At 43.9% G+C, this 18,896-nt stretch overlaps 1 protein-coding gene across 4 annotated transcripts in view; it reads right to left on the bottom strand.

Moving 5' to 3' along the window:
* Positions 1–18,896, bottom strand: part of LOC126202933 (NAD(+) hydrolase sarm1) — a 1,078,224-nt gene that overhangs the window by 728,393 nt on the left and 330,935 nt on the right. For all 4 annotated transcript variants that reach the window (XM_049937073.1, XM_049937030.1, XM_049937080.1 and 1 more), the window contains exon 2: positions 17,376–17,456. In XM_049937073.1, coding sequence (XP_049793030.1) covers positions 17,376–17,456 — 81 coding nt within the window. The remainder of the gene's footprint in view (positions 1–17,375; positions 17,457–18,896) is intronic.

Genomic DNA, 18,896 nt, shown 5'->3' with positions numbered 1-18,896 from the left:
TTATAGAGTGCGGCATGTGGAGTCAGTTTTTAAGATTTTTCTTGGGCGATTGACTCACTACCTTGCTCCTAAGTGAGCCAACCGCTCACCAATTACAATCTAAAATGGCGTAGGGGCAATGAGAGGTGGCATGAGCCCCCTCTCATATTTCTATCTTACGATTCTCCTCTCTAACTGCATGCGGTGGGAAGTTGCTATTCCTTCACACGCGAACTTCCACCGCAGCGTCTCTCGTCACCCGGGTGGTCCGGTGACAGGCGGGTTAAGCCGACGTGTGTGAGGCAGTCGAGTGAATGCTTTGCAGACGCCGACATTGTCAAGAGACACGCCCGCTGGGGTGTGAAGTAGCGGCTGGGCTAGAGGTTCCGTTACTTCGGAGAAACTTAGCGAAAACACTTTCTGGCGGGCTACCAGCGAGGTGTGGGAATGACTTGTGTACCCAGGCAGTTGTGGCGGGAAAATTCCCGCACTTTCTGCAAAATAGTAACGGTGATTGGTTTGCTCAGGGCATAGCGCCGTGACGTAGCAAAATCAGCACAGAAATTGGCGCCAAGAATCTCCATTGGTGGAATGGTAATGCTCCGGCAATGGAGTGGAATTTCCGCCGGTTTTAGGGTTGCTGATTGGAACGTTTAACCACGGCCACTGTCGTGGGGGCGGGAATGTTCGGTGTTCGGCCTGTACGGGTGCTCTAGAGGGTCGGCGGTCACCTTTCGGTCGAGGACGTCGAAGCAACCAGCCCTCGCCTGCGGTACGCCAGATCGTGTTCTGGGAGATAAGAAGACAGTTTGGTAATGTACGTCCGCAGCACCGGCAGATAGGGATTTTCCTAGGTGATAATCAGAGCTCAGCAGAGCGCGCCTGTTCATCTTTTTCTAACTTTGTTCTGTCTTGAGTAGCAGCAATTACTGTTGGGTTAGCTGTGTGTCTCTCTCGAGATTTGAGTGGAAAGGAATTGGCTCCACATACCACTTCGTCTTAAACCTCACGATCTAAGTTAGGGACAACTTCACCTTTATAGCGTCTGTTTGTGTTTCCAATTCGAGCCAATTTAATGTATTGTAAATGTGTCATGTGTTTTGGTTTAGTATTTTGTGTTTAGTCGTAATAAATCATATTGTTATTTTGCACAGAACTTTCATTCTGTTAATCGGTAGAGTAAACCTATCATTCCTCACTAGGTTAATGAAACTTTCCTTTATTTAACTTATTTATCAAATTAAATTATTGCAGGTGCCAAACACTTTTCTACTCCACTTGCAGGGCTGATTACAGTCAGAGCGCGTATATTTTTTTTCATCCTTGTGCAACAGCAAAAGTCGGAGTTAGAATAGGGGGGGGCTTAGAGCATCATTTACAGATGTAGATTCAAGAATTTAGTGTTAAATACACTGCTAGCCCCGGCACCTCGCACGTCTCACTACAACACTTGAAGCGTAGCTTAACACTGACTAGAGAAATGTGTAGCTCACGAGGAGCTGTTGGACCACTGTCGCCATTTTTTTAAGTCCCTACGCACAGTCATTGTGCCAGCTGAAATGCACGCACGCTCTCTTCCGCTGACTCGGTGTGTTTTTTTGGGCCCACCCTCAGGAACGCTGGACGGTCCCTGTCCGGCAGCGCAACATCGCGGTTTGGCCGTGGTTCTTCCTTCACGTTTGTCCTCCATAGCAACTTATCACAAACAGTCGCCTCGGGCAGCTCTGGAAGAACTGCAATCTACCTGACGGATTCGTGAGACCGAATGACTGGCGTACGTGGAAAGTCATTAAGCTCACTTGACCGACTCACTCTGCCGATACTGCTTCCCTGCTGACAACACAGTACTTCCCGCCTCGTTCTGTACTGCTTCTCGTGACATCTGCAACTCAGTGCTGCATTACCTAGTGGCGTCCAGGACCTTCTGATCAAACAGTGTACAACTGACGCTTGCCCGTTAACGTAGGAGGAAGCTGTTACTCGCTAGCGCGCTGCCGGGCCTCTCGGGTAGGCTGCGGTAAGAGCCGGTCGAGTGTACCCGCGCACGACACTGGAGGCCGCGCCCGGCTGCGGAAATGCCTGCGCTCTGAAGTAAGCGGCGGCAGCCTCGGCAGGCGAGTTGCTCGGCGGCCGCGGCCAGCGCTCGCTCGCCCGCCACGTCCCGGCACCGCTTCCTTTTCTTCATCGATTGTCATTTCATCCCCCCGCGCTCCATACGGGTGTGTGTGTGTGTGTGTGTGTGTGTGTGTAGGGGGGGGGGGGGTGATGCCTTCCAGCGGTACAATCAACCTGCTCTTTAGCAAATGGACAATAAAAATAGTAAAAGTGATAAATACAACAAAAAACTGTAGCGGAAATATATACAATGAATACAAAACTTTTTTAAGGCGAAAAATAAAATTCTAGTTTTGACGTATATGATGGGTAACTTAAAATTAAGTACATTAGGTGCACATTTAAAACATTCAAAATATGTTGCCGAAAACTAATATGTAAAAATAAGCACTTTCGTGCACTAGAAAATGAAAGGACCTGCCGCAGGTTAGGAAGTTATCTGTTGGAGGGTAAAAGATTGGCCGGTGAAGAGGGTAGAAATGTGGTTATATGAGGATGGAGGACTGGTGCATAGAACCGATGGGGTAGGACAGGCAGTTGCTACAGAAGAGGGGCTGGAGTAGATAGGGGAGTGGTCACACTAATAGTTGTTGGGAAAAGTGGAGGAAGAAAGGTAGAAGGGAAAAGAAAAGGGGTAAGGATATGTGGGAAGGAGAAGGACATGAAGCCCTGAGCAGGTGGACTGGGTGGGGCTGACTTATAGCTGGTAGGATAGGTGGAAGAGATGGTTAAAGGTTCTTTGTGAGAGCATGTGGAGGGTGTGTAAGTGGTGGGTTGACAGTTTGTGCTGGTAAAGGGGCATCTGTGTATGAGCATTGGAAAGTAGAGGGGACACGATAGGATTATTGGAGCCGAGTTTGCAGACGGTGTAGATTGTTCGGACGTGTTCAGCGTTAGTGAGGAGAGGTCGGAATGTGATGATAAAAGGATCCCTGTTGGGGAAGGTGAACGAATGTGGAGAGTGAGGCAAAGTGCACGATGTTCGAGTATCTGGAAGGACTTGTAGAACTCGGGAGCGGTGAGTATCTGTTCAGCATTTGCATAGCAAAGGATGAAGCAAATTAGAAATTTGTATGTGTGATGGATAGTGGAAGGGTGAAGTTCCTAGTTTTAGTACGTTTTGTCTATTGTGGTCTTTCTGTTGGACAGTTAGTAGGTGGGGTTTCCATGTTACTTACCAGTCGAAGGTTAGTCTAAGGTATTGTATTATGTTAGCTTGATGGGATGGCCACAAACAAGGAGGTTGTGAGATGTGTCGATGTAATCTGGAATGGTATCACTTTCAGGACAGGTGTGCTGTGTTATGGGGACGATGTCACGTTGGAGGGAGTCTGTCAACTGACAACACCACCAGAGTTCTGCAGCGGATCTACTTCGGGTGTCAAGGTCTGCAGTAATATCAGCCATGGAAAAGGTACTACTGAAGTGGGTGAGGAAATCATAGGGAATGTAGATAGAAGCACAGGTAAAGAGTCGGTGTTTTTAAGTAGAGGTTAAGGATAAGATGTTCAGTGGGATTACTGAGTAAGGGTTGTGGCTGAACAGGGATGTTTTTATGGTGGCCAGTTGCAGTTTCCCCACTGGCTAGGGTGAGGGGTAATCTGTACAATGGCAAAGTGTGTGCGTGAAATGGGATTTGTTCGGGAGAAGGGAGCAAATGTTTTGAATGAAAGGGTCGAGAGTTTTAAAACGAGACGAGTGAAAATGTAGTGGACTTGGTTTTGGGAGTAAGTGGCCTTGGTGCTGGAGTGGAAAACAGAGCAGGTGGCAAGAGAAATTTTCTGTAGGGTATGCAGTCGTTGTAGATATTTTGGAGGATGATGATGAGCAATTTGATGATGTCCGCAGCTGTGGGAGTTGGGCAGAGTGAATTCCTGGGGTGGATAAGAGGATCAACAGGCTGGGAGGGTATAGTTAATTCTGGTTTGATACGTACTTGGTGGAGTGGGTGGGGTGTGTATCGCTGTAGGTGTTGCAGGTGGCAAGGCTGAGACAGTGTTTGAGGAAGTGGGAGCACAGGTGGGGGTTTTTGCAGTCAGAAGTAACCATTATAAACAAGGCGTATTTGGCAACCCCAGTAGTGTGCACTGGGCTGCACTGCCAGCGCCATCCACTGCCATGCAGTGTCCAGGCGAGCGTGCAGCTCTGTGCCAGGCTCCGCGCTCTGACGAGTCACGCCACGCAACACTGAATGACAGTCCTCAGGCTTTTCATCCCCTGACGGTCACGGCAGTCACCAAATACGCCTCACTGGGCGCCGTCCTGCGGTGTGTGATTCTCATGTCGTCTTTCAGACGCACATTTTACACCCAAGGAATACCAACGGTGTCACTGCGTACAACAGTACCAGTGCAAAAGACCAATGCCCCCCCCCCCCCCCCATAACGAAAAATCATGCTGACGAGTCTTCCTTCCTACCAACTGAGATGGCACTCCAATCAGCACGTTAGAGCCGTGTAATTTTGAAATTAATGAGTGGGAACAGCAGGGACAAAATTTGAAAAACTGAAATCTGTTACAACTGGGATGCAATTTGGACACTAACTGAGGAAATAAATAGGAATAAGAAATGAAATAACTATAGGCAGGATGACAGAACGAAGTTAAGTAAGGGAATATTTTGTAAGGAATCAACGAATCATAGGGATGATATTAAAACTGCAGGTGTCTCAAATGATGAAGATAACACTAAGATTGAAAGTGTTGAAGAGGTAGTATGGATTTAGCATCATCAATATACAGTAAGACGTCAGAAGATGATTCACGTATGGCGCTTAAGAGAATAAATGTATGCTGTGATGGGATGAATGTTTGTGTCTTTGGCAACATGAATAAACTGTATTCTTCATTTGTGTAGCCTTAGTGTCTGTAGCTGTTTTACAGGTCTTGAGGATATTATTGTTCTGTCATTGCAGCGATGGAACAAAATTTCATCTGGAATTAATAAATTGTTTCGGGTGAAGTGAAATCGAAGCAAGTGGGGTTCATGTTATTTGTGGGCAGGCAGCAGGGTCTGTGGTTGAAGTTATTTTGTGAATCGCAACATACGTGAAAGGTATATGCTCCAGCTATTGAGGGGTGTGCAAGCGGTAGGGCTTATGATAACCGACGGTAACTATGAGCAGGCACTTGTTTTTTGTGACGATGTTTCTGTTGTGGAGATAATGTTTGGTGGTGGAAGCTAAGGACGATACATTGCACGCTAACGAAGTGAAATTATGTTGCTAATTGTATGAGTGAAGAGACTGTGCAGGTACATTTCTTTCATAATGGTGATCAGCAGTTACACGTTGGTAACGAGATATTTTCTGGGGACAACGATTTTAAATTGTTGGGGGAAAGTAGATGTAGGACTTGAAAACTTTTTACATGGGTAGTAAACTGAGTAATGTTATGAAGGACATCATCTTCACGCCAGTGACTCTTATAAGTTTGTATTACACTATTGCAATTTCGGCCTTAGGCCATTATCAAAAGCTGAAATTATTTTACAGATTCATCATGTATCTGGACATTGTGCCGATTAGCAAGACATGTAACTTGTCAACGTAATGTAAGCTGACACATTTCTATGTCGTCTTTGTCTTTATTGCATTTCAGTTCCCCATCAGGGCGGGCTGGCAGCAGCATATGCTCTGCTCTTCTTCAGTCAAAACACATAGAACATACAATAGAAAACATTTAAAAATAACATAAAGGAGAAAATATGGTGTATATAGATATAACAAAGGGGGGAACTTTATGGAAGACAATAGACAAAAAGAGGGTGACTGTAAAAAAACCACACACTGGGACACTTAAAAGAACGCACAGTGAAGTATGACCAGAGCATAAAAGTATCGACGGACGGCGTAGCACATAACAATCACTGACAGTAACACTATGTACAAGTCCAGCACAGAATTAAAATCACAGCTCCTGATGCACAGGAGAACAGCACCAACTGATGAAGATGAGCAAAACACAGCATCTGCCAGGGGCATGGAGATGAGGGAGAGGGGAAGGGAGGGGGGTAGAGGGAGGATGGGCAGGGGAGGGAAGGACGTGGGAGGGACACAGAGGGCCCCTGGGGAGGGGAGGGAGCAAAGCCAGATTACAGTTGAGAGGAAGGGTAGATGTCATGGCAGGGGTAGGTGCTGGAAATTGCTCTGATGAAGGAGATGGAGGGATACAGCAATAGAGGCGCGGGAATGGGTGGCGGTTGGTGAGGAAGGAACAAACCAGGAGGTGGGGGGATCGAGCCTGTGGACAGTTTAAGGATGCGGAGATGTTGGAGGAAAAGGAGGAGATGGGGAAGAGGATGAGGTGATACAGGAGCCGTGTGGGGGAAGGAAGGCAGATACGGTAGGCAAGGCAGAGTGCATGACGTTCGAGGATTTGGAGGGCCTTGTAAAAGCGGGTGGGGGCGGAGATCCAGGCAATGCTGGCATAACAGAGGATAGGACGGATGAGGGATTTGTAGGTGTGGAGGACGGTAGAAGGATGCAATCCCCATGTCCGGTCAGACAGGAGTTTCAGGAGGCAGAGGCGGGAATGGGCTTTCTGCTGGATAGTCAGGAGGTGAGGGGTCCAGGCGAGGTAATGGTCGAGGGTGAGGCCAAGGTATCTCAGGGTGGGGGAGAGCTGCATGGGACGACCATAAAGGGTGAGTAGAAGTCATGGAGACGGAAAGAGCGGGTGTTGCGGCCTATGATGATTGCCCGTGTTTTGGAGGGGTTAATTTGTATGTCGTTGTCAGTACTGCTAAATACATTCGTGACGTTGTTACACAGTGCGAGCACACGTATTCAAACATCGTAAAACACCATAATTCGTTCACCCATCAGTACTCACAAATGCATTAGAACACAGCTGCAGACTACTGTTTGCAAGCTACAAATAACCGTTTTGGCCCATAAACGGATTATAGATATTGTTTTGACATGTGTGGAGCGCCATTGAGTCCAACGACTGTACTAGGAAGCAAAGAGTATGTCCTCGTTGCACAATTATGAAGCCTGCTATAAAATCTTACGTGGCTTATTCTTAAGCAAACATAGATGAACGTTTGGATTACACATCGAATTACATACACAAGGGTTATACATCGTGATACATAAAATCTTACGTGACTTATTTTTAAAACAACATGAATAAACGTGAGGATTATACGTCGAATTACCCACATAAGGGTTAAACATCGTTATATGTAACTGTAGGTATTCTTTTTTGCCTACTCTTGCTGTTAAATTTGTACAGGAATGTATATTATTACGTCGTAGGTTTATCGTATTAACGCTGTATAACCGAACTGACATAGACAGTGAGATGTTACGTAGTACCTCATGTGTTATCAAATCAGTATCACGCTCCGATAGAACCACCCTCGCTCTAATCGAACACTGCTGGCGTAACATTTTGTCAGCTTTACATGCATTATCAATACATGAATTGAACATCGACATAGCAAACGACGGTAATATGCAAATTCAGTACAATACGTTTTCTCTATGTCAGTCATATGAAACGTGATACCGGCATCGAAGAGTAAAATAATAAATCGTAAAATAGAGTACAATATCGTTTTGGCGGGAGTTTGTCATTTTATAAAATTCATACCACACTGCATTAACATTTGTCGTTGTATAAAATTCATAATACACTGAATTAATACGTTAATCAGAGCCTAAGTCTGAGCATCGTAAGATCGAGTAAGAATTATCTAAGAATTGTTTGTTTCTCAAGTCGGTTTGCTCATTTAGAAGATTATCACGATCATTTTTGAGATGCTTCTATATTTCCATGTCTTCAAGCACGCTCATATCTCTTCCTTTAGGTACAGCATGTAATATTGTCAGGGCTGTATCGATGTTACTAACATTATGTTTGTTTTCACTTAAGTCTTTCCTAAACGTAGAGGTGTCATTTTCTGTTTGTCTAACACGTTCTTTAAAGCTCTCTGTAAATGTTCTGCCTGTTTGTCGGATGTAATATTTGTCACAAGTGTCACATTATACTTTATAAACCCCTGATTTTGTGAATTGGTAGTATTATTGTAATTGTGTATTAATCTGTTAGCTAGAGTGTTATTGATGTGGAAGCTAAATTTTACAGGGGCTTTCTTAAAAGCCTGCACATTTCTATCTGATATTGTGCCTACATATGGTAAGGTAGCATATTTATTCTTTTTTCGCGAATTGTACTCTCTTTCTAACATAATTTCACTATTTAGGCATGTATTTCCTCTTTTAAGTGTGCGTTCATATAGGTCATTCACTAATTTGGGTTCGAACCCGTTGTTAATAGCCACTTTTTGTTGTATCCTTAGTTCTTTTTGTTTTTCGTCCAGTGGTAGGGTACATAATTTATGTGTCATACGGTTGAAGTATGCTAGCTTATGTTGTTTTGGATGGCACAAGTCAATACTTGTAACACAGTCTGTTGTCGTGGGTTTTCGGAAGATTCCAAATTGGTCATTTACCTTTGTAAATAGCTAAAATGTCCTGTATGAGCTGCACAACGTCGAGATATATAATGAATCCGTAAAATAATTTTCTAAACATTCTGTATTTTTCAGCAGCACTTGATAATGGCCTAAGGCCGCAATTGCAATATTGTAATAAAAAACTGGCGTGAAGATAATGTCCTTCAAAAAAATTTTTATGACTGTGAATCCCAGCGACAACAAGCTTATTCATTGTTTGCCTAGCCACGCATACGAGTTGCTGCTGAACCTTCACGAACGAAGATAAAATTACTAAAGACAAGAAAATGCATAAATTTCAATAAACAGTGTGAGAATAATTAAGTTTTTCCTAAATACACGTGGAAATTAAAGCCACCTCCACGACAGCAAGACGAGCTAAAAAGATATGTGAAAAAGTATAGCTCAAAGAAAAAATTAGAGACAGCTTTAAACATTAAAAGTGGTTAGGTCAAAAGATGTATTTAGGACATCTACAATTAGCTAAGAGTGTCTCTCAGTTGCAATTTAATTACCTTATAAGAATTGTAAATGATTATACTCATTATGTTAATGAACAAGTTATAACAAAGTATCCAAAGAAAATAACTAATTTGATATCTAAGCAACGTAGAACCAAATGTCAAAACCTTGGTGACAGTGAACATAGTAACTTACAATTTTTCAAAAGAATCGAGAATCTTACCGATATAGTCTTCACGGCTAAAGAATTAAATGTTTTAAATAAGGGATTGAAATTTAACGTCACCAACAGACTATCTACTATCTTGTACGATAAAAAACCTTATAGCGAATACCGAAGTAACGTTAGATATGGCTAAACTACCTGTAGAAGAAGAAGATAGAACAACGTGTAAAGTAGCGAAGATTATACAAAATCAGTTACATAAACAAGATAATGGTGTCTACTTAGAAAATGACACCAACAGGGTTATTAGGAATATTAATGATAAACTTCAAATGCATAATGCATAAAATTGGTTCAATGTTGTTTTGTTTTCAACTCGTGGCATCAAGCTTGTGGTAAACCTGTAAGGGGGAAAAAACTCAATTCTGTTTTTTTTTCCTAAAAACGGAGTTTTAGTTCATTTTGCTTAAGCTTGTTGATGACAGGGATCAATTAATTAAAATTTTCTGCATTATTTACGTCACAGTTTGACTTCATTTTTGGTTGAAGACCTATAGTCTCCCATTATAGTTCTGTCTACATAAATGGAAGTCTGCACTTATCTTCCATTCCTGTCGAACAGTATCATCTTTTTGTTTCGCTCTAAAGTTTTAGTCCTCAATTGTGTCAAGACTGGATAGCAGAGGACACAGGTTTAGATCTGGCATATCCTCGGTACTCGGACGCATTTAACTTTGTGATTGTTGTTTCTTTCTATCGTCATATCGACTGGTTGTCACGAGAGTTGGGAACAGCGGCAATGATGCGAGCTTCGTCGTTGTAACGAGCCCGGGAGGTACTTAAGAAGAGAGCAAAGGTATTGTGCACAGCGATTTTGTTTGTGCTACGAAAAAGATGTAGCTAAATGCGACGATATAAGTGACTGAACTGATAAGTTATTATAAAACGACTACATTGAGAACATAACTATTTTTAAGAAGTTGATTGTAAGAGTGTGCTCACGTAACCTTTTTGTTTTCATTTGCAAGACCAGTTGTGCGCCTGCACACGCAAAAAATAGAAAATGTTACGAGCATTAGTTTATTAGGATTGAATTTATTCTTCCCGTTTTTGTTTGCGGATGTGCACTTTGCTTTTGGGATACACAGAAACACATATGTTCAGTTATGTTTGGATAACAGAGTAGAAAATGCCACCCCGTAAGTTAGCTGGGTTACAGTGTGGTAAGACCATTTGAAGTTTTAACTTTTTGTTTAAATATGTTGGTGACATTTATCACAGGCTTTGGTGCTGCGTGTAAGGAGTAGCAAATGTCAGCATTATTAGGATATGCGGTATACAATCGAATGCAAACTTGATAGGTAGGTAGGTGTGCCACTCGGCTGAGGTGGACGCGACTCACTCAGAATTGCGCCGCCGGGCCTCGAGGCCACCCGCCACGCCTGAGCTGTTACCACTGTGGACGTTAAATAAACCCAATTTCCACAAGAATCGAATCGCAACAGTTACAGAGAAGCCAATAACATCGTTACAAAGAACACAGTAACACGAGTGCGTGCGTGAAAATGCGCCCAAAATCCGGAAAGTAAGTTTTGTATGATTGAGCGTCAAAAGTTTTATAACTACAACGAATTTCGATAGTTAATAGCTCAACAACGCCTGCTGCAATCTCATGGAGCTCAATCAGAACATTATACTAGATTTTTTTTCTAGCCATAAGCATTTTAGGGTACAAGTGGTAAGACGCATTCCATACATAACACAATAACGTCGACAGTAAAAACTTGGAAAAATTTCGTCGAGTGAGATAGTGTGTCACGTGAGAATAGTGACGTTGGTGTACAGGAAAAAAACTGAAACATTCTCGCGACTACTCTTGTGAGCGATTTGAACTTCCGGTTTCAATTGGTTAATCAATACGGAACTTGTTTCAATACTTACACTGAGTGAACTTTCAGTTAATTTCCGAGATTCTACGCGTTAGGTCACGCGAGGTACCGGTCTGGTTTTGGTCTTTTAAGCGCTCACACAGTCGTTACTTTGATTCGACTTAAAAAAGAGAACGACGGAACAGTTCTATGTAAATTAAAAATGCTGCGAGGTGTGAACTTTAATTATTTGTCGCTAAATAATCGTTCCTCCATATTTTGATTACTGAACATTTGTGACAAATTGTCAAGTATGTTTGGTTGACCCCTAAACAGTAGCGTAACCAAATCGTAAAAACCGAGAACACTTTTTTTGACAATTTCGATTTATAATTCGTGCAGTCGCATGTGGGGGCTCAAGAGTAAAGTATCAACAAAATTGTAGCATTTTTTCTGCAAAAATGCTGTATATAATGATTTAATGAATATATAAATAATTTAAGGGGCTCCGGAACGCCCTATACTTGCAATGTTAAAATAACGCTTATAAATTACATCTTTCCCCACAAAGTATTTGAGGTAGGAATTTGAACTTTTTACAGATTATTTATTTGAATATGGGCTACAACTTAACACAGGGGTTTTACAAAATTTTATTTCAGTTATTAAAGACGATTTTTTTTTCAATTGTAATGAAAATTCACAACATTTTTTTGCAATTTTTTATTTATATATTCAAAAATATACAGTTTTTTGGAAAAAGGCTGTCTTAAATTATGCAGAAGGTACTGTGTAACATTTACTGAAAGTTTGAAACAAATATGTTTGGAAGATCCTTAGAAAACATGTAATTAGTATGAGAAAATAAAAGTTTTGGGAATCGAGCGACAAAGATTGGATTAACTTTTTAGTGCATTCCAGGTCCATAGGATGGATTATCTTCATCCTCTGCAAACTCCTCCTCCAGCTTTCTCTTGTTCCGCCTCCTGTTTACTCTTGCTTGTATTTCTAGTCTCTTTACAGCCCTGTCTGCAGTCCGAAGGCGTTCCTTGTCTAAAGCAAGCATCGCTCGTACCATGTTAGAACCTATCTTCATTCCCATATTTCTAAATACCTTGCACTTTACAATGTTGCCATCATTGAAAGTCGCAACAGCATCATACACACCAAAGTGAAGTGTTCCTATTCCAACAAATACAGTCTTTGGGATTCTCGACCATATAACACTATTTACACTTTCATTGGGGTTTTGAGTTTTTCCGTGAATACACTTTTTCAACAGTTCAGGTGCTGCTAAGTCTCTGAAAATAGGTTTTATCACCTCCATTATTGCATGAGGCAGACTATGCTTATGAGTGTACACTTCACCAGTTAGCAATCCTTTGTTATATTTACACCAACTGTCTTCTTCTTTGGGACACAAGCTATGTTGGGGATTTTCATCGTCTTTATTGTTTACAGTAATAACACATACCTTTGGCTTTCCAGCATTTCTCCTTTTCTTAAAAGCCTTCAGAGGTTTTCTAATAACTTTACTTTTACTCATTATTATACTTCAACAAAACAGAGACTCAAGAAACAGAATTAATTACGAATATTTTCGAGATAACGACAGAGTAAATAAACATGAAAGAATCGACAATCACACCAGCGATATATATTGAACCATCACAGGTTAGCCACAACACATACTTTATCTCACATCACTAAAATGTACCTGATGAACACGGACGTTAATAATAACACCATTTGACAGCAGTTTAACAGCGCCACAGTGGGTCACGCCCATGTAGAACACATTTTAAAAAAATTTAAAAATAGTTGTAGTCTTCGGAATTGAATAAATTATATATCTATTAAAAGGTAATAGTCTGCAGATTCAGAAAACGCAAAAAAGTAAAAATTGAACTTTTCATGATTTTGAGCCTTTCCGGAGCCCCTTAAATAATTGGAAAGTAGGAGTTCCGTCACGATTAATCAGTGCAGGAAAGAGACGGACGCACTGTCTACCCAAAAGTATCCGAACACATATTAGCAGGCAGACACCAGTAGGGGATGCGTCTGCCCCCCTCCCCCTCCCCCTCCCACCTTTATGCTGGGGAGAGTTTCAGTGAGTTGTCTGAATCTGTGTGGTGGGAGGGCGGCCCATTCTTGTCGTTGGCGACGGACCAGTGTTCCGCAGGTGCCGCCATTTGCTAGAAACAGTCACCGCTCCCGCACCGATTCTCTGGTCTGCGCAGTACGCAAAGCTGTAAACTGTACGGATATCCTTCCGCATTGGACGCACAATGAGGGGACGCCACTCTAACTGCAAAAAACTCCCCCATACTGCGACACCACCCGCTCCCTACGTGGTTGTTGGCATTACACATAATTGTAGGTACGAGGTCACAGGTTCGTTTAATCCGTGCGATTGTGTCACAGAGACACTGAAGGAACTGAGCTAGAATGTCGAAGATAGATGTAAACTATCCCAAGAAAGTCTTTTACCACATGGTGACTCTAGGAATATACTACAATCCCGGACGCATCGCTCACACAGGGATCGTGAAGACAAGATTGGAACAATTACTACACGGACAAAGGCGTTCAAACAATCATTCATGCTGCACTCCGTAAGTGAATGGAACAGGAAGAAACCCTTAATAAGTGGTACTATGGGACGTATGAATATCAAGAGCTCAGATGGGAACCCAGTTCTAAGCAAAGAAGGGAAAATACAAAGGTGGAAGAGTATATAGAGGGTCTATGAAAGGGCGATGTACTTGAGGGCAATGTTATAGAAATAGAAGAGGATGTAGATGAAGATGAAATGGGAGATATGATACTGCGTGAAGAGTTTGACAGAGCACTGAAAGACTTAAGTAGAAACAAGGCCCCGGGAGTAGACAACATTCCATCAAAACTACTGACAACCTTGGGAGAGCCAGTCCTGACAAAACTCTACCATCTGGTGAGCAAAATGTATGAAACAGGCGAAATACCCTCAGACTTCAAGAAGAATGTAATAATTCCTATCCCAAAGAAAGCAGGTGTTGACAGATGTGAAAATTACCGAACTATCAGTTTAATAAGTCACGGCTGCAAAATACAAACGCGAATTCTTTACAGAATGGAAAAACTGGTAGAAGCCGATCTCGGGGAAGATCAGTTTCGATTCCGTAGAAATGTTGGCATACGTGAGGCAATATTGACCCTGCGACTTATTTTAGAAGCTAGATTAAGAAAAGGCAAACCTACGTTTCTAGTATTTGTAGACTTAGAGAAAGCTTTTGGCAATGTTGACTGGAATACTCTCTTTCAAATGCTAAAGGTGGCAGGGGTAAATTACAGGGAGCGAAAGGCTATTTACAATTTGTACAGAAACCAGACGGCAGTTATAAGAGTCGAGGAGCACGAAAGGGAAGCAGTGGTTGGGAAGGGAGTGAGACAGGGTTGAAGCCTCTCCCCGATGTTGTTCAATCTGTATATTGAGCAAGCAGTAAAGGAAACAAAAGAAAAATTCGGAGTAGGTATTAAAATCCATGGAGAAGAAATAAAAGCTCTGAGGTTCGCCGATGACATTGTAGTTCTGTCAGAGACAGCAAAGGACTTGGAAGAGCAGTTGAACGGAATGGACAGTGTCTTGAAAGGAGGATATAAGATGAACATCAACAAAAGCAAAACTAGGATAACGGAATGCAGTCAAATTAAGTCGGGTGATGCTGAGGGAATTAGATTAGGAAATGAGACACTTAAAGCAGTAAAGGAGTTTCGCTATTTGGGGAGCAAAATAACTCATGATGGTCTAAGTAGAGAGGACATAAAATGTAGACTGGCAATGGCAAGGAAGTCGTTTCTGAAGAAGAGAAATTTGTTAACATCGAGTATTGATTTAAGTGTCAGGAAGTCGTTTCTGAAAGTATTTGTATGGAGTGTAGCCATATATGGAAGTGAAACATGGACGATAACTAGTTTGGACAAGAAGAGAATAGAAGCTTCCGAAATGTGGTGCTACAGAAGAATGCTGAAGATTAGATGGGTAGATCACATAACTAATGAGGAGGTACTGAATAGGATTGGGGAGGAGTTTGTGGCACAACTTGACTAGAACAAGGGATCGGTAGGTAGGACATGTTCTCAAGACTGAAGACCACAACAACAACACATGTGACGTATAGAGGATACTTGCACCTGACAGCGGTTTGCAGAGTATATACACTCCTGGAAATGGAAAAAAGAACACATTGACACCGGTGTGTCAGACCCACCATACTTGCTCCGGACACTGCGAGAGGGCTGTACAAGCAATGATCACACGCACGGCACAGCGGACACACCAGGAACCGCGGTGTTGGCCGTCGAATGGCGCTAGCTGCGCAGCATTTGTGCACCGCCGCCGTCAGTGTCAGCCAGTTTGCCGTGGCATACGGAGCTCCATCGCAGTCTTTAACACTGGTAGCATGCCGCGACAGCGTGGACGTGAATCGTATGTGCAGTTGACGGACTTTGAGCGAGGGCGTATAGTGGGCATGCGGGAGGCCGGGTGGACGTACCGCCGAATTGCTCAACACGTGGGGCGTGAGGTCTCCACAGTACATCGATATTGTCGCCAGTGGTCGGCGGAAGGTGCACGTGCCCGTCGACCTGGGACCGGACCGCAGCGACGCACGGATGCACGCCAAGACCGTAGGATCCTACGCAGTGCCGTAGGGGACCGCACCGCCACTTCCCAGCAAATTAGGGACACTGTTGCTCCTGGGGTATCGGCGAGGACCATTCGCAACCGTCTCCATGAAGCTGGGCTACGGTCCCGCACACCGTTAGGCCGTCTTCCGCTCACGCCCCAACATCGTGCAGCCCCCCTCCAGTGGTGTCGCGACAGGCGTGAATGGAGGGACGAATGGAGACGTGTCGTCTTCAGCGATGAGAGTCGCTTCTGCCTTGGTGCCAGTGATGGTCGTATGCGTGTTTGGCGCCGTGGAGGTGAGCGCCACAATCAGGACTGCATACGACCGAGGCACACAGGGCCAACACCCGCCATCATGGTGTGGGGAGCGATCTCCTACACTGGCCGTACACCACTGGTGATCGTCGAGGGGACACTGAATAGTGCACGGTACATCCAAACCGTCATCGAACCCATCGTTCTACCATTCCTAGACCGGCAAGGGAACTTGCTGTTCCAACAGGACAATGCACGTCCGCATGTATCCCGTGCCACCCAACGTGCTCTAGAAGGTGTAAGTCAACTACCCTGGCCAGCAAGATCTCCGGATCTGTCCCCCATTGAGCATGTTTGGGACTGGATGAAGCGTCGTCTCACGCGGTCTGCACGTCCAGCACGAACGCTGGTCCAACTGAGGCGCCAGGTGGAAATGGCATGGCAAGCCGTTCCACAGGACTACATCCAGCATCTCTACGATCGTCTCCATGGGAGAATAGCAGCCTGCATTGCTGCGAAAGGTGGATATACACTGTACTAGTGCCGACATTGTGCATGCTCTGTTGCCTGTGTCTATGTGCCTGTGGTTCTGTCAGTGTGATCATGTGATGTATCTGACCCCAGGAATGTGTCAATAAAATTTCCCCTTCCTGGGACAATGAATTCACGGTGTTCTTATTTCAATTTCCAGGAGTGTAGATGTAGACGTAAATGTAGGTTTGTCCAGGCTTTCAGCAAACCCAAACACTACCACGGGACTGCCAGAGGACGGCAGAGCACGCCGGATCCTTCGTCTGCAGCCGCCCGCTACCGAGTGACGTCGCTGAGGAGCCGCTTAACGTCGTCTTCACAATTGTGTGGCTTACGAGGAACTTCTCCGTCACTGTACGCTACTCTTTTTTACCCCACACGCACAGTATTGTGCTACACGGTCTCCTGGTGGCATATCGGAGCTCACAACTGATTTCTTTCCGCTCATTTCGCGCAATTCTCGACGGTCCGTGTCCGTTATTTGATGAGGTCGTGGTCTCGGTTTAGCTGTGCCTTCCTTCGCGTGTATACGTGACAATGAGACGTCTCTAGGAGGTGGCTCAGAAGCATCGAAATGTCGCCGCCGGATGGGTAAGGCCGTCGCCGTGAGAGGAGCAGCTGATCTGGAGCGGTACGTGGGCTGAGCAGGCGGGCAGGCTCCACAGGGGCGCCGGCGCAGGAGAAACGGCCGGCTCACGAGCAACCGTACATTTTGCTGCATTGCAAGTATCGGCTCGCTTTTTATACGTAACTCGTGAAATTTAAAATTTCTAACATGTGAAAATGCGAATACTTTTAATACTAAGGCAGGACTGGAGCATATTGTGACAGTGTACACGAGCGGCGGCCTGCGCGTGCCTCACCCACCTGCTGCTGCTGGTGGTGGTTGGCCCGCGCTGCTGCAGACCCCTTGGCGCTCGGCCCGCACGGCAGCGACGTCTGGCTGGCCTGCAACACAATAGGTTCTATCACTTACAAAAATTGGTTATAAAAATTAGAAAATAGGTCACCAAAATCTTACACTTTTTGCCTAGACAGATAAGTAAATTGACAAAAATCCGCATTCTATTATTGTCCTCGTCCATAATTAGTCACAGTAAATAACTATCATTTTCTCAAGATTTTCCATCGGGAAACTGCATCTCTCGTCTGTTAATAGCATCTTCTATGCCGAGAATGAACGTTCCACGTCAACAGACATCACCGAAGCATATTTAAATGACGATATTAGGCACAATGGGACCGCACACTCGTGTTCTGTTCATTTACCTGATAAGATGTCAGCCACTGTGCAGACGATGGCCTGTCCTGGTTTTTCTTTGTAGCACTGTTAGCTTCTCACTAACTTTCATACCAATACAACCTGGGACCCAGATGATTTTTTCTCTCACCTCTTCTGTCAATCGCACTTGCGTGTGCACTGATTTCCCTGAACACTCTAGAGTCCTAATAATAGGGACCAAAAATGTATAACGAGAATGTATGACATGTCGTTGGAAACTGTTGGGTTCTTTAGAACATATTACGGTATATTGATAATTTTTACTTATGGCATTAAAACAAGCGTTCAGTTCATAGTGCTGTGGAATGTGGAAAAAACCGCAAATTGGCGTTCATAAGAAGAAGAACAACACCAAAAATGTAACAGGAGAGTAATATGTAAGAAATTGTACACGCAACCTGCCACTGATGATGCCTTGCAGAAAATAAAGGCGAAACGCGTATGGCACTAAAATTGTGTTTTATTCAGCTGCTGTCAGACGGTCCATAAGTAAAAATTATCAATATACCGTAATATTACACGGAACTGAGGAAGACAGGACTACAAAAGTTGAAGATGTCTTTAGAACATCTTTAGCCGAAGTAATGCTCACTACCTCCTGCCGCAGTTTAAGTACAATGTTCAAAAATGGCTCTGAGCACTATGGGACTCAACATCTGAGGTCATCAGTCCCCTAGAACTTAGAACTACTTAAACCTAACTAACCTAAGGACATCACACACATCCATGCCCGAGGCAGGATTCGAACCTGCGACCGTAGCGGTCGCGCGGTTCCAGACTGCAGCGCCTAGAACCGCTCGGCCACACCGGCCGGCCAAGTACAATGTTCTTAACGTCTTCCAATCCTATCTGTAATCTTCCACAGCCTCTAGCCACGTTCCCCAGCGAGTAAGTATGGGTTCTAGTGGAAGTGGTACGTTCGGAAGTTCCTCTCGAAAAACCTTTTGAAACTAGTGGAAATTCGAGACGTCTCAGCTACACGTGTCATGGCATCGGCAACACATATGATATTGAGCAAGACTGCCTAAAATACTTTCAACAATTTAACAGCACCAATCACGTATGCGGCTGCATCAATGTAGAACTCAACTACTTTATTTTCATCT

Source organism: Schistocerca nitens, chromosome 1 (assembly GCF_023898315.1).
Source record: "Schistocerca nitens isolate TAMUIC-IGC-003100 chromosome 1, iqSchNite1.1, whole genome shotgun sequence".
Taxonomy (NCBI): Eukaryota; Metazoa; Arthropoda; class Insecta; order Orthoptera; family Acrididae; genus Schistocerca; species Schistocerca nitens.
The sequence above is the reverse complement of the archived record's forward strand: the minus strand, read 5'-3'. Positions and strand labels throughout refer to the sequence as shown.